The 16867-nt window shown below is 33.9% G+C and overlaps 2 protein-coding genes across 2 annotated transcripts; both read right to left on the reverse strand.

The window, feature by feature from the left end:
* Positions 1 to 8140: 8140 nt before the first annotated feature.
* On the reverse strand, positions 8141 to 9076 carry LOC128565868 (olfactory receptor 52J3-like). The gene has a single exon (XM_053562604.1). It carries the CDS (start codon positions 9074 to 9076, stop codon positions 8141 to 8143), a length of 936 nt encoding a protein of 311 aa, XP_053418579.1.
* Positions 9077 to 15461: 6385 nt separating this feature from the next.
* Positions 15462 to 16421, reverse strand: LOC128565599 (olfactory receptor 52E2-like). The gene has a single exon (XM_053562179.1). It carries the CDS (start codon positions 16419 to 16421, stop codon positions 15462 to 15464), a length of 960 nt encoding a protein of 319 aa, XP_053418154.1.
* Between the last annotated feature and the right edge of the window lie 446 nt (positions 16422 to 16867).

The following is a 16867-nucleotide window of genomic DNA, read 5'->3' on the forward strand; positions in this document are numbered from 1 at the left end:
CAAATATAATTGTATGTTCAAACAGACTTAAGTATAGATTGTCTATGGACTTTGGAAAAATTGATTAAATAGATGTGGAAAATATTGTAAAATAAGAATGTCATCAGATAGCTTAGAATTAATACTATTAATCTAATCATCATAAATGCCATGGCATGTATTTTCATAATCCCAAGTGGCCTAAAGCCTAATATTGTCACCGTAACAACATGAGTCTGAACATATTTGGAGACCAAGTTTAATTCTGTGATTATTTTTTGATTTATTCCTAAATCATTTCTCCCCCATCTTTTTTTGAGGGAACTTTAATTTATAATCCACCTTTTCAAATATGTGAAGTGGAAAAACTAAATCTGTCATGTGTCAGAAAAAATGTCTTAAAGTTTTAAAATGTTAATAAAAAACCATTATTTTATCTAATATCTTAAATTGTAAAACATTGAAATCATATATTTTATCTGTACTTAAAAATACTCAGCTTGAGTTTATATAAAATTATACTTGACAATTTGAATTGTATAATTCTATATATTTTATGTTCTTGCCTATATTTATTTTTATGTGGTTTCTGAAAAGATGAGATAAAATTGAAGAATGGAAGACGTGTGTTCCAAATATTGTCCTTCAGTAATAGTGACAAAAACTTTTTTGAAGGACTTTGTTTTGACAGCCAGTGAACACTAACTAAACCCTAATGTTAGGCATACATTACTCAACAGAACAGGACGTCTTGTTGTGTAGAAGACCATTAGGGAACGCACATAACTTCTTTAGAAAGCCTTACTACCAGGAAGAGTTGTGAAGGTGGGAGTTTAATTAAACTTAACATATTCTTAGCAAAATTTCCACTATATTGCCACTTCTCCCTAGAAGATAGTGAATAAAGATTGGAGAAAGGATGGCCTAAAATTACTTGAACACCAACAGTGGGGAGAAACCATTTGCTCTAGTAGTGTGATAAAGTTGATTCAAACATATAGATCTTCACTTTCAGTATAATATCATGTAATTCCTATATAGGGTTTACAATATACCAGTCCATCCTATAATTGTACATAGCTTTGCTCAGTTATGCAAACTTTAAAAGATTTGAAAGGTTAATATGCTTTATTTTACAAATTAGAACGTTGAGGCACAGAAGAATTTACTAATATTTTCATGGCCACAGGAACTATGAAGGTGGAGATTGAATTCTGGATTTTAACTTAAGATGTCTTGCTCCAAGTTTGCATTATTTTTTTTTCTCTTAAGTTTAAGCACAAATTTATTGTCTCATAAGTCAAGAATTTTGGAATGAGAGTTTCCATGGTTGCTTAACAACTGACATGATGATATCATGGTTCGGTTTCTCTGAATTTCTTTATTTATCTAGGAATATTAAGGGGGTATAAATGCTTTTGTTACATGGATACCTTGTACAATGCTTAAGTTGAGGCTTTTAGTGTACCGTACCCATCATCGTAATACTGTTCATTGTACACAATAGATAAATTTTTACTTGTCATCCATTCCACCTTCCCCTCTTCTGGGTTTCCGATTTCCTTAACATTTCTTTGAGGCCCTATGTACCCATTGTTTAGCTCTTAACTATTACTGATAACATGTGTTTTGTTTTTTTTTAATTTCTGAGATAATAATGGTTTCCACTCTAGTTGTTGAAAAAGACATTATTTAATTAATTTTTATGGCTGAGTGTCTTTGTGTGTGTATGTGTGTGTTATTATCAATTTTTTTCTGCTTAACAAGATCACAATTTATTTTTTACTTTTTAAATTTATTTGTAAGTATTATGGGAGTACAAATATTTCTGGTTACATGGATCCCTTTCTTAATGCCTGAGTCCGTGTTATAAGTGTGCCTGTCACCCAAATAGTGTTCATTTTAGCCCTCCGGTGAGTTTTTAACCCCTTCCTGCTTGATTTCCATTGTTTATTGCTTCCCTCTGTGCACATGTGTGGTCATTGGTTAGTTCCAATTAATAGTGAATACATGTGGTAGTTTCTAGTCTTTTCTATTCTTTATATATTTTACTTAGAATAATGGCCTCTATTCTTTGTATATTTCACTGCGAATAATGGCCCCCAGTTCCATCCAAATTGTTACAAAAGGCATCGAGTCATTATTTTTCATGGCTACAAGGTATCCCATGCTCTACATATACCACATTATTTTAATCCTCTCATGAATTGATGGATATATGGAGAGATTACCCATCTTTGCAATTGTGAATTTTGCTACAATAAGCATTTTAGTGCAGGTGGCTTTTTGGTAAAATGACTTTGCTTATTTTGGGCAAATACCCAGTAATGGGATTGTGGGATCAAATAGTATGTGTACTTTTCATTCTTTGAGGAATCTCCACACTGTTGTTCATGAAGTTGTACTAATTTGCAGTTCCACCAACGTTGTATATGTGTTCCTTTCTTTCTGCATCCATTCCATCATCGATTCCTTTTCAAATTTTAATAAAAGCCATTTCAAATATTTTCTATTTGAAATATAACAGCAGATTTTTGGTTTTTGTATACAAACCTTACTTGTATAACCACACTTTTTCCTTTTGTTACCTCTGTTTCTGTTGTCATATCCAAGAATCATTATCAAAATTAATGTAAAGGAGCCTTTTTCCTGTGCTTTTTTTCATGAATATTTACATATCAAGTCTTACATGTATGTCATTAATCATTTGAAAGTTTTAATTTTTTTTTGTGGATATCCAATTTTCTCAACACTATTGAAGAAATTATGATTTTTCCATACTGTACAATTGGTACACTTGTCAAATACTCGTTGATTATATATGTGTGAATTTATGTCTGGGCTTTCTATTCTGTTCCTTCCATCTTTCGGTTTTTATGGCAGTACTATATTGTTTGATTGCTACTTCTTTAGGTTTTTGCTAGTTCGTTTTTTATTATTTCTTTTTTGTGCTCTACCCAGGAAGTATATTACTTTTAAATTTTTCTATAATTTAAGATGTATATATTTTAAGGCAATGCAAGATTGACCTTTTATTTGGTGTTATGTGTGGACATTCTTAGAGATATTACCTTGCTAGTGTGCACTTCCCTGTGCCCACTGATAAAAGAGAAGTCTGACAACATTTGCTTTATGTTGTTTAATTTATTTCAGATTAGTTTAAGGGTGCAAATAATTAGGTTACATTGTTAGCATTTATTAGGTAAAGTTCAAGTTGCAGTTGGGCCTTTCACCCAGGGGTTGTGCGGTATTCCCTTACATTGTGCCCATTAAGGAAGAGTTTACGAATCTCCATCCCTCCCCAGCTTCCTTTCCCTTCTTCCTCTACCCCCCACTTGAATTTAATTGTGTTCTTCTCTCATGTGAATGTGTACTTGTTTATCTCTTGGTTTCATATTAGTATTGACCACATTGATACTTTACCATTTTTGTGATACATTCTAAGAAAAATGTCTTTACACTCTATTCAGGTTAATACGAAAGATATAAAGTCTCCATCATTTTTTATGGCTGAAGAGAATTTGATGGTATGCCTATAAATAAGGGAGTACGGTGACTTCAGCTTACTTCTTACTCTCTCTAGATTCTTTCAGCTATTCAGGCTTTCTTGTACTTCCATAAGCATTTCAGATTTTTTAAAAAAATTATTCTGAGTATAGCCATTACAAATTTCATAATGGTTGCATTAAATCCTCAGATTGATTTAAGCAATATGGGTATATTAATAATAATAATTCTTTCAATACATGAACATAGGGTATCTTTCTATTTAGCGGTATCTTCAATTTCTTTCATTGATGGCTTATAGTTTTCAGTATACAGATATTAATATACATTTTTGAAAAAAGTTATACAAATGGCCACCAGTACATGAAAAGATTCTTAACATCACTAATTTCAGCCACATGTAATTTGAACCCAATGAGATATAACCTCACACCTGTTAGGAGGACTCTGATTAAAAAGATAAGAGCTGACAAATGTTGCAAATATGGAGAAAAGGCAAACCTTGTATGCTTTGAGTGGTGGTGAAAATTAGTACAACTGTTACAGAAAACAGTAAAGGGTTTCTAAATATGAAACAGAGAATTACCATACAATTCAACAATGCCATTTCTGGTAACATATCTAATAAAAATAAAATCAGTATAGACGATAGCCAAAAAACCATCTGATGTCTGAGAGATGAATGGATAATGAAAATCAGATAAAGAAACACACACATATAATAAAATATTATTCATCTATTGACATAAGGAAACTCCATTTGAAACATGATCTTGTTCATTCCATGAGCACATCGTCAGGTTGTGATTTTCTTGACTTGCCATTAATCAGTTCTATAAGGAGTGCATGGTTTTTGAAATTTTATAATCCCATGATTTTGAAATTACAGTATTTCTAAAAGTTGAGTTTTGTTTTTATTGTCTATCACATAAATACAAGTCTGTTTTTAGCAAATTTGCCAGCACTTACCTCCCACTCATATTTCATATTATCTCTACATTCTGGATAAGTGATGACTGCGCTACCAATAGAAATCTGGCATCCATTCTATAATATTGGTCAGGATACTGCATACTTACAGCCGATATATATGGGCAGATTCCTAAAATTTTTGAAATAATCATTTTTATCATGATACAAAATATGATGCCTTTTATATGGCTCAGAGAACCCAAAATGCAACATTACTCCTGAAAAGCTAAAGCTATAAAAGTAACTGCTTATGGTTCTTAGCATTTGGAGTAAATTTTCAAGAAACAAAAATATAATATATGGAATATATGCTTAATAATACTAGTGATAATACTTTGTAAATGTTAGAGAGACTACGCTAAGTTAATCAACACATTCTGTCGTTAATACTGCACGCAACACATAAAACAACTAGCAGGAAGACGCCTTTTCAAAGTACAACCAAATAAATATTAACAAAATAACTTGTCTCCAGCATGCTGTTCATTACTTGTAACTTAGAAATCTAAACCCATTTTTCCATCTCCATGGTCAAGCTATTTTTGTCTTAATAGAAGGTGGAAAAGTAGCTTTGAGTCGTCTTTAATGGAATTGTAACTTTTCAAAACCTAAAAGGGAAAGTATAAATTGTAAAAGGATATTTCAATATTCCTTTAAAGATATTTAGAAAAAACTAACTTTCTGTAGCTTCATGAACTGACAATGTGAAATTTTTTATTAAGATATATGCTGGGTGTTTTCCCCTTAAATCATACACAATGTCACTAAGTCATAATGGGTTGCTAAATTTCTTTATTTAAATTATGTTTACTTTGAGATATATTGGACATTTATCTTGTACCTTATGCAAAAATCAATTTTATTGCATTTAAGTGAACAATGTTGTTACATTTAAGTGCTAGACTTAGCAGTACATTCATTCACTTAATACTGCAATATATAAAATTAGTAGCAGGAAGATCCCTTTTTAAAGTAGAACAAAATGAGCATTTGAAGTAACAAACTCACAATAAGCTATAGAAAGATATTTCAACTTTTCTTTAAAGATATTTAGAAAAGGAAACCATTCCATGGCTTCATGAACGATATAATTTTGTATTAAGATTTATGCTGCCTTTTTATTTTCTAAAATCATCTGTAATATCATCTAGGGTTACTCTGATATCTCATTTAAACCTATTTAAATTATGTGCACTCTGAGATACATTAGATAACTACCTTGCACCTTATGAAAACTTCAATTTAATTGCATTTGAGTGAACAATTTATTAAAGAAAAACATTTTGACTATGTGAATTTTGCTGTTCTTTTCTACTTATGAAAAATAATATTTTTGCTTAGAAATACGTTTTTTAGAACCTTATCTCCATATTACTAGAACTCTAAACATCCTGCTCTGGGGGTTATGTAGGTTAATAGGAAAGAGAAAAGTGGACTTAGAGAAAAATCTCTAATAGTTTTGCTATTGAATTTTCTTTTTTTATGTGATTGCAAGACATGGAAAAATTTAAAAAGCATAGCACGTGGTTAGAGGAGAAAAAAAGGCTTTGAAAGTAAAAGAAAAGCTCTTCATAGAACAAGAAATCATAACTGTCATAGTTTTAACAGAGGATATCATTACATGTAGGATAACACATCAGTCCTCGGAGACTAACAGGAAATAAGTGTAAACGTTCCCTGTGAACAAAGAACACCGTGAATTTCGTTTTTTTGTATAATGGAATTAGGAATGTTATGTGGTACTTGGAGTGGGAAGGTCACTTCCTGGAAGTAAGTTTAAAGTTAGGTTATAAAATGAAATGCACAAATTATGAACTTTAAAAGCTGATCTTTATGTATGTGCTTTATCGTAAATACTGTTAGATTTGAGGAAAAATTAAAGTGAGATACTATGTGTAAGGTAAGAAAAACACTAACAAGAATGCTGCTGCTTGTGCCTTTGACAAAAATTTACAGAACACTTTTTATGTTCATGTTCCTCTCTCTAGGAGAAAAGAGAAATTCCTTAAGACCACAGGAAATAAATTCTTCAGAGAACCATATTTACATATACTTGTGTTACACTCCCTTAAGTCATTAAAGAATTTTTTCCTGAAATCTCTAGCCCTGAAGCTTGAAGAAAATAAAAACTACCTTTGATTTTTCGGAACCCTAATCATTTGCCTTCTGTATCTTTTAGTCATGCCTCAAAATTGTAAAGTAATTCTGGACTATCACACAGTGAACATGCCACCAGAAAAATAGTTCCTAGCCTCCTCAGAAGTCAACTTGTTCTTTTATTTTATCATTTTCTTTTCTTTTCTTTATTGTTTCAACATTTTCTGTGTACATCAGATTCTTCCAATGGCAAATCCAGGAAAAATGATAAAAAATACTGCATGTGACCACCTATGTTTATGGCTTTATAAACTTACACAAAGTATGTACACTTGTAAATTCACATAACATAGATGAATTTGACAATTTATTTGTCATTAAATAATCTGAGATTCATCTACTTTTGCAAAGCATTAATCCCTCAAAAGATGAATGCATATTGTTTTCTATAAATAAGCAGGTCTTTGAAGTAAAGAAAGTAGCCCATAAAGTTAGCTAGACAGTTGCCAAAATGAATTAAACATACACACATACACACACACACAATGATTAAAATCATATGTTAAATTCTGTACATTTAAGCTCCTCTTATAAACACAATTTTTATTCTTTCCCACAAGTACCCTTTTTTTCTGACTTTCACATCATGTAGCTCCAGAAAGGAAGGCAATATGGCAATGAGGGCATGTGATGCCTGCAGGATTTTATGAAAAATAAAAACAAACAAAAAGATGTTAAAACAAAATAGAATACATTTTTTAAAACTTTGCTAAATATCCCAATGATGCCCTCATAGAGGTATGATGCATTTAGGTTTGTAAATGAGAATTCTACCTAGATCTTTTTAATTTTATTTATTTATTTATTTATTTATTTATTTATTTTTATTAAATCATAACTGTGTACATTGATATGATCATGGGGCATCATACACTCGCTTCATAGACCATTTGACACATTTTCATCACAATGGTTAACATAGCCTTCCTGGCATTATCTCAGTTACTGTGCCAAAACATTTACATTCTACATTTACCAAGTTTCACAAATACCCCTGTAAGATGCACCACAGGTATGATCCCACCGATCCCCCTCCCTCCCCTCCTTTTCCCACTTCCCCCTATTGTTAGGTTGTAACTGGGTAATAGCTTTCTTAGATCTTTTTAATTTTACATTTGAATCCAAGAAGGTTTTTGTTTCTTTATTTTTTGGGTTTTGCAGGGCTTGTTGTGAAATTCAAGGTAGTTGTAGTCAACTAATCGTGCCTTGCTGGCATAATATCCTATTTCCCAATACAGAGAAAGGGAGTTTCACATCATCTCTATGGCTAAAAACTGACAGGGCTTTCAAGGGAATATCTTCTTCAACCTTAAGATAACCTAATAGTCAGAAGAATGAACATGTACCACCAACATGAAGAGAACATGGACATTTACGATCAGAAAACATTCTCCAAAATTTGTTAAATTGGGGTCTGCAGAGTTTTTGAATGGAGTTCATATAAAAAGAACTTCATAGCGATTTGTCAAAATTGACTTCTGTCGGTTATTTTCACACCAGCAGGAACTTGACAAAACAAGTGACCCTACTTTGAGGTGACAGCATGGACAACGCCCTCACGAATCTGCTTGGTTCTCACACCATAGATTATAGGGTTGAGGGCAGGTGGGATGACCACATAGAGGTTGGCAACAAGGATGTGCACGTAACGGGGAATTCTTTTGCCGAAACGGTGGGTGAGGAAGGAAAAGAGGGACGGTGTATAGAAAACACACATAACCCCCACATGTGAGCCACACGTGTTCAGTGCTTTATGACAAGCATCTCGAGATGGGAGGCGAAAAACAGCTCGGAGAATGCACATGTAGGAGATTCCAATGAGAGCCACATCTAAAATAAGGAAAGAAGCCACAAATAGCCCATAAATGGCATTGATGCGAATATTAGCACAGGCCAACTTGGCAATGCCCATGTGCTCACAGTAGGAGTGGGCAATAATGCGAGCCTCACAGAAGGGCAGACGATGGGTTAGGTAGAGAATGGGCAGCATGAGCACGACTGGACGCATTATAATACCCAAACCAATGCCTGCCAGCACCCGGGGTGTGAGAACAGTGGTATAATGCAGTGGTGCACAGATGGCCACATAGCGGTCAAAGGCCATGGCCAGTAAGACTGCAGACTCCATTCCTGTGAAGGTGTGTATCAGAAACATCTGGACCACACAGGCTCCAAAGCCAATGTTATGTGCACCAAACCAGAAGATGCCCAACATTCGTGGCACTGAGGTTGAGGAGAGAGCTAGATCTATACCTGATAAGATAGCTAGAAAATAGAACATAGGCTCCCGCAGAGTACGCTCAGACCAGATGATTAGTAGAATTGTAGCATTGCCCAGAAGAGCCACTAAGTACACAGAGCAAAATGGCAGAGAAATCCAGACATGGAAATCCTCGAGTCCGGGAATGCCTATAAGGAAAAAGGTGTCTGGGTGGAAAGTGGTAGTGTTGGAGCGGACCATCTTGCCATTGATGAGAAGAGAAGCAGCTGGCCCCTCTACAAGGAAAGTGAAGATGTAAGAATGCTTGGCTCAATAACTCTCCAACCAGCTTAATTTCTATCTCTGTATTTTTCTCTTTAAAAATGTAGTGCTAAAACATGAGTCTCAAGTCAGACTGGGAGAATGATTGAGCATTTGGCACAGACTGTGCATTTTTCAAGTATAAGGACATTAACATTGTGAAAGGTCTTCCTCTAAGGTTTTAGAAAACTATTATCTTATACTCATTTGCTCAACCCACATGTAAAACCTAGAATAAATTTCAAAAGAATTTCAGTCATATTGAGATGTCAGTCTTCTTTGAAGACATCTCAAACCTTAATTAAAGAAACATCATTACAAAATCACTGAAAGACACACACCAATACCTGCACCTAGAACTTGACAGTATGCACAAAACCACAGATGAAACTGGACACAATGGTACAAAATCCAACAGAGAGCTTGAATATGTTTTTTTAGTATTCATAATTTGAATGATACTAATTTAGAAACTCATAACCCAGAATTAGGAGTGAAACTTTATCAATTCATCCTTTCATGTTTACTCATATACCTTCATAAACATAGTGTATTGTACCTCAAATATCAAAATAGTTGCACAAAGAAGAGAAACACTACAGCTGTAAATTATCTTCTGGAGGAAAGTCACATCAGGAGAGAAATGCATCTCCTTGTCATTGGTATTCTAATGGGAATTAACCCACAAAGTCCAAACTGTACTGGTAAACAAATTCCCAGGAATGTATCAAGGCATACAATAATTGTATGTAGTATCCCTCATTGCATGGGACATTGAAGAGACTCCTTGAAAGGAGATTTTTAGAGAAATAAAGAAGAGACAGTGTCAATGGACAGTTAAGTTCGTCAGGCTGGAAGATCTGTGTTCCTGATTTACCATACTGCAGTTGTGACCCAGCCTTTCTTCCTCCCCTCCTTTCTCCTTCCCTTTATTGTTTCATAAATATATATATATATATATATATATATATATAGTTCTGTATAAGAGAAAGGAGGAATGGAGAATATTTAGGAAGGAAAGAAGGAAAAAGAAATGAGGGGAAAAGAAAATGAAAGATGGAAAAAAGATGGAAGGAAGGAAAAAGGAAAGTCAGTCTCACCTTTAATTCAGTACAGAGAAAAATAAGAGGGAAAACTTCCAATATTGAGAAGTGTTTTATTAATCACATTTAAGAATAGAAAGTTCCCAACCTGTAAATCCTGGAAGATTATTGTGAAGTCCATCTCATTTTTATTTATCTGCCTACTTCTTTGTAATAAACTTCATAAATGTACACTTAATCCTGGTCCTCTGATAATCTTATTTACTTTTATTACTATTATTATTAATATTATTAAACTTATATTAACATGAGTTATTCTAAATGAAAGTTAACCTTTACAGCACTACTTTAAGTTCCCACTAAATGTTTACTTCAAAAATTTAAAAGTCACAGCGTGATGCAATAATGACCTCTTTCAGACAAAAAAATCTTTCTACAATAGTGATCTATAGAATATTGGTTTAATATGCTCAGCTATGTGCTTCCTTTCAACTGTTGGTGGAGCATGTGTAATCACTATCCCCCTCCATCACACATTCAATGGGAAACTCACCTCCAAAAGGCATGAGTTCTGAGAGCTCTAAGGAAAGGGAGCTTTATTCTATCACTATAGGGCCCTTGGGAGTGTGTATGAAATCACAGCCAACTTAAATCCCTTCTATGAACTAGTACTAACACCTTAGAGTCTCCTGGGAAAGATCTCACTTTTTGCACCAGATATAGAGGTTTTGATGTAGAGGCTGACGCCCCTCAAAACACATCCCTTCAACAAATATATTATCAATAGGAAGCAAGGCTGAAACACAGAAATAATGCAACCAAGATGTATTCATATAAGATGAAACAAAATCTCCTTCTAGGTAAATTTCACATGTTGATCTTATTAGATATTATAGCAATGCAGATTTAAGATTGTGTATCCCCAATATCCATATTTATTTCTTAGCACTTATCAAAAATTTGTTAAGATATGAAGGTTATTAAATAAGACTAAAACTTCCATATCATCTCCATGCAGTGTTAATATCACTGCCTTTCAATGTAATTTAATTTAAATTAATTGAAGAAGTCATAAAAATAAAATAAGCTGAAATACTACATTTGTGGATATGAAAAATGCCAGTCTAAAGAAAAGTGTAACATCTTCCAAATGTACCAAGTGACATATCAACATATATGTTTAAACAGAATTAATAAAAGGTCAAATTACATTACTTAACTGTGTAAAGACAACAAACAATATCATTTATATAGAGAGAAAGACACACACACACACACACACACACACACATCTTTACATTTAGAAAGGTAAAAGGAAAGCAAGTCTGGGTCAATATTAATATAATTTAGATGGGGAGCAGAGAGAGGGAGAAAAACAACAAAAAAATTGATATACATTAATTTTAATCCTCATATGTATTGTAGACAATCAATCAATCTAGTTTGAAAAGAATCAGTTCCTTTTGAATAAACCCATCATACAATGATATGGAATTAAATGACAATGATGTAAAAATTCACATATTCAGATGATTGTAAAAGAGAATATCTCCAGAGAGTAAAATTAGAGAGTGATTGGGTGGGATGAGGGAGGGATGGTATCCACGGTACCCCCTCCCCTTCCACATGTTATGGTCAATTATCAGGCATCTGGTAGTACTATTAAGTATTAAAATGCAAAGCTCTCTCTCAGATATTTAAACCATTTGCTTTCTTATTATAAATTAAACCAGGAAGCAAATATTGTTTGTTTTATTTTTCACAAGAAAGTCATTTTAGTTTAAATCTCTAGTACACTCGCATAACAGATATATGAGCACTCATTTAATATTCTCTTTCATTTCCTAAAGTATTATCTAAACTCATCTGTAATGCTGCACTTTTGAAGACATGCCTTAATCAATTTATTCCCTTCTATCACTAGTCTTTTTAAGTTGTGGATTCTAGTGGTCTAATTCCCATCTAAATAATCCAAATGATCTCTTCTACGTGTCTTCCCTCTATTCTTCTAAACACAATTTTCTATGCTACTTTGAGGTTCCAAATGGAATGTACTTGAAATATTTCAAACCTTCACAAATTCCACCCTCTTTTGCAACACTGTGAAACTCAGGAATCTCTGTTATTGTTTGTTGCTTTTGCTGTTCCGTGCTAAATACCAGTAACCATTCTGTAAATCTGTTCCAGATCCTCTATTCATGCAGATCAACCCACATTTTTTTCTGACTTAATAGAAATGAGGGTGTGATTTCCTTTCTTCCCAAAAGCTTAAAACAAAATACAGCTTAGGGGTGGTGTCTGTGGTGTCTGTGGCTCAGAGGAGTAGGGCTTCGGGCCCATATGCTGGAGGTAATAGGTTCAGCCCTGGCCAAAAACTGCAAAAGAAAAATAAAAAAATACAGCTCAAAGATTATCTTCATTGCAGTTCATAGCATGAAGAAGAATGCATAGAGAACATTTTTCTCGAGCAGATTAAATTATCATCTATATTTTCTTCATGGTTTCTCCAAATCTGCTTTCACCCCTCACCAGCCTATCCCTCCATACCATTCAGTAGCATCACATTTGTAAGGAAAATTTGCCCAATATTGAAGAAATATGTAAACGTGTTTTGCTATGCTAGAATAACAAAAAACAAGATTTTCTATGTTGTTCTCTTTGTTTTCTATTTTTATTCCTCCCCCTAGATTGGAATTACAAAATGCCCAAATTGAAGGGAAAATGAAAAAAGGTACAAAATGTGATCACACTTTGACTCTTACTGTTTAAAAATTTGTGATTATTTTAAAAATATACAGAAATCGCTTCAATGTATAATATACTTTTATACTTTACACTTGGGTAGGCAAATATTTTAACTAGCCTAAAACAAAACATTGCACATGAAAATATTAACAACTTGTATTTGAATTAATATAAGAACACTGCTTATCACACACACAGAGGTGTGTTTGAGAAAGAATAGTGCAATGAGTAAAGAGGGCAGATGAGAGCATTAGAAAGGTACAAAGTGAGAATTAAAAGGTGAGAGAGGTGAGGACTAGAGAAATAGGGAAGAGAAAAGACCAAAGAGAAACAGAGCCTCATGTCATATGATCTCTGAAGTTGAGAGTTTCAATATTGCTTCAGAATCCAGTTTTTTTTTTAAAAAAGGATTCGATTAATGCAGGAGAATTTGCAGCACAATAAGGTATAGACCATTTAGATTAATACAAGTTTATTGTAACATCATGATGAGATTGAATAAGTTACAATGCAAATGATTTTAAAAAATGTTTTATCTTTCCTTCTTTAACAAAAATAATTGTCATGGAAAAAATAGAAATAAGGGATCTTGAGAGTAATAGAAGATGATGATTTAAAGGGCACTGTTTAAGGAGATGTTGATGGAAATTTGAAGAGGTGTTCATGATTATAAAATTAATTATAAGAGAATGTAGAGAAAGTTCTCTTATATCACTTTTACCTCTAGGCAGTGAAATTCACTGCCTTCTAACCTGAGTAACAGAGCGACACCCTGTCTCAAAAAAACATAGGTAGATAGATATAGATAGATAGTGAGAGAGGGAGAGAGGGAGAGAGAGTTCATTTGCATTGGCATGGAGGAAATTTGCATTTTTTCAATTTCCCTTGAACAAGAACTTCAAGAAACCCATGATATTTTCATAAAATTTCTATGACTTACTTGTATATCAGTCTCTTGCTTATGTCTGTGTATATCAGTGCATATAAATATGTACTATACTTAACACTAATTGTACTTTAGTTGGGTCACAACTTCAGGGAATTTTATTTGAGGGTGATATAAAAATGGAAATATGTAAACATACTTAATAGAATTAATCTTATAAATATGCAGAATAAAAAAGGAAATGATTGTAATACAAGAATAACAATGGCACTACTAATAGCTGACAACTATTTTGTATTTTCTATAAATACATACAAATTACTTTAGAATCATATCATTACCACCTTCATGCTTAATCTATCTTAATCTATGAAATAGAAATTATGACAATAAATATAAAATAAAGAAATTGAGGATCATTGAAACATATATTAGAGACAGGACTAGGACTGAACCTGAGTTTTATTTAATGTTAAGATGATATAAATGAAGACAGAACAAAGAAGAAAATAATCACAAAAGACTTTGGAAAATAAGTTAGAAAACAAAATTATGGAAGGAAAAGCAGCCAATAACTCTAGACTGTAAGCGGTTTTTGCTTGTTTGTTAGTTCGTTTGTTTTGTGTTTTAAATATTTAAACCATAGCTTGGTCCATAACAAGCTAAATATATTTGTGGCAAACCTTGGACAAAAATTTGTATGAAAATTATTTGTGGTTCCATTTATTTTCTTACTTTCTTTCCATGTACAAAATCTGTACCACATATGTAATCCATGGCACAATTTTGAATATTGACAAAGTTTATGATGAAATTTGAAGATACATGATATTCTGACGATGGAATGAAAATGACTGATATTTCTGGAGATGGAGAATAAAATGGAGCCTTAGGAGGGACATGCAAAGTAAAAATATAGAAAGGCATAGAGGTTTGCAGATAAAGAAAGAAAAACTTAGAAACATCCTCATGAGTGATATAAAATGAAGAGTGTACAAAAGTACATTGAGCTCTTTAAAACCCTGCCATTGTCACCACTCATCAAAAATTCTGTACAAAAAATTGGCTGTCATTTATCACATGAATTGGATAATAAAGCTGATGCTTTGATTTCTGAACACAGGAATATAGTTAGAGTAGGGAACCAAATAAATAAACCTGTCTGTTAAGTATATGTATTTTTTTTATTTCAGATTGTTATGAGGGTACACATGACTAGGTTACATTGTTTGTGTTCATAAGGGAATGTCCAGTTGAAGTTTAGTCCTTTGCCCAGGTAATGTGCCATATACCCCTACACTCTACTGGTTATGTCAGAACTTGAGAACCATCTGCCCCCTTCCCCCTCTCCCCTTCTTGAATTTAATTCTGTTTTTCTCTAATGTGGGGCTGTAGTTGTTGATATACTAGTTTCAGCACAGTATTGAGTACATGGGATACTTACTTTTCCATTCTTATGACACTTTATTAAGGAGACTGTAATCCAAATCCATTCAGAGTAAATACAAAAGATGCAAAATCTTCATCTTTTAATGAATTAATAGTACTCCATTGTATACATGCACAACTGTTTAATAATCCATTCTGAATATATTTAAATTTACTTAATATAATGAAGGATTTCTCACACAAAAGGTCCATGTTATATGTATTAGGTGCTGTTCTGTTTAAATTCCTTATTTTGTAATATGATTTTCCTCACACGGTCATAGATCTGTTTGGTTCTGACCCCATAGATGACAGGATTGAGCATTGGCGGCACTACAACATAAAGATTGGCCAGGAGTATGTGCATATAGCGGGGCACATTTTGGCCAAAGCGATGTGTCATGAAGGAAAAGAGGGCTGGGGTATAGAAGGCAAGGATTACACAAACGTGAGAACCACATGTGCTGAGGGACTTGAGTCGGGCTTCATGGGAAGGAAGACGGAAAACTGCACGGAGTATCTCCACATAAGAAAGGGCAATGGCTACGATGTCAAACACCAGGATTGAAATAGCAGCCAAGCCATAGATGATATTGATCTTGATGCTGGCACAGGACAGACGAGCAAGACCCATGTGCTCACAGTAGGTGTGGGGAATGACACGATTCCCACAGAAAGGCAGACGCAAAATGAGAAATACAAACGGAATAACAGAAATAAATGACCTCACTAACACACCAAGGCCAATCACAGAAACAACCTTATTGGTGAGGATGGTTCCATATCGAAGTGGGTGGCAGATGGCCACGTAGCGGTCATAAGCCATTGCCAAGAGGACTGCTGACTCCATGCCAGTAAAGTTGTGGATGAAAAACATCTGGATGAGGCAGGCACCAAAGATGATCTCCCTGAGGCTAAACCAGAAAATCCCAAGCATCTTAGGGATAGTTGCTGTTGAGAGACCCAGGTCAATGGCAGCCAACATGGCCAGGAAGTAGAACATGGGCTGGTGCAGGGTGCTGTCCATCTTGATCACCAACAGAATAGTGACGTTCCCTATGAGTGCTGTCATGTACACAGCGCAGAAGGGAAGGCCGATCCAGATGTGCAGTGATTCTAGTCCTGGGATCCCGAGCAATGAGAAGGAGGAGGGGTGAAACTGGGTTTCATTGGGAAGGACCATCCTGCCTTGAAATGCAAATGTCCATGGTCTTTACAAATGTATATTTGTCAATCTTCAGGGCAGCAGTTTATTTTTAAGTGGTGGAAATCTAAAGAAAATCAGGGCATCATACAATTGCATTCATTTTATCCTTCAGTTTATTCACACAATTCAAATGTACTACATAAAGGACAATATGAAAATACAAATTCTCAATGAGAGGACTTTAGAAGAAGTAATGCAGTGGAAATTTGTTAGTGTTTTCTTTATCAATTTGTAATGGTTTCATCACTGATGTTATGTTAATATTTTGTCTTAGTATCTACTTCAAAGTTGCCTCCTCTCATCATCACTGACAAAATTAATTTTCAGTTTGGTCATACATAGAGTTCTCATAGGCCTCAGAAATGGTAATTTCTGTCGGTTTCATTTGGATAGATGGTAACAGCAGGAGTTAACACACAACA

This window comes from Nycticebus coucang, chromosome 14 (genome assembly GCF_027406575.1).
Source record: "Nycticebus coucang isolate mNycCou1 chromosome 14, mNycCou1.pri, whole genome shotgun sequence".
Taxonomy (NCBI): Eukaryota; Metazoa; Chordata; class Mammalia; order Primates; family Lorisidae; genus Nycticebus; species Nycticebus coucang.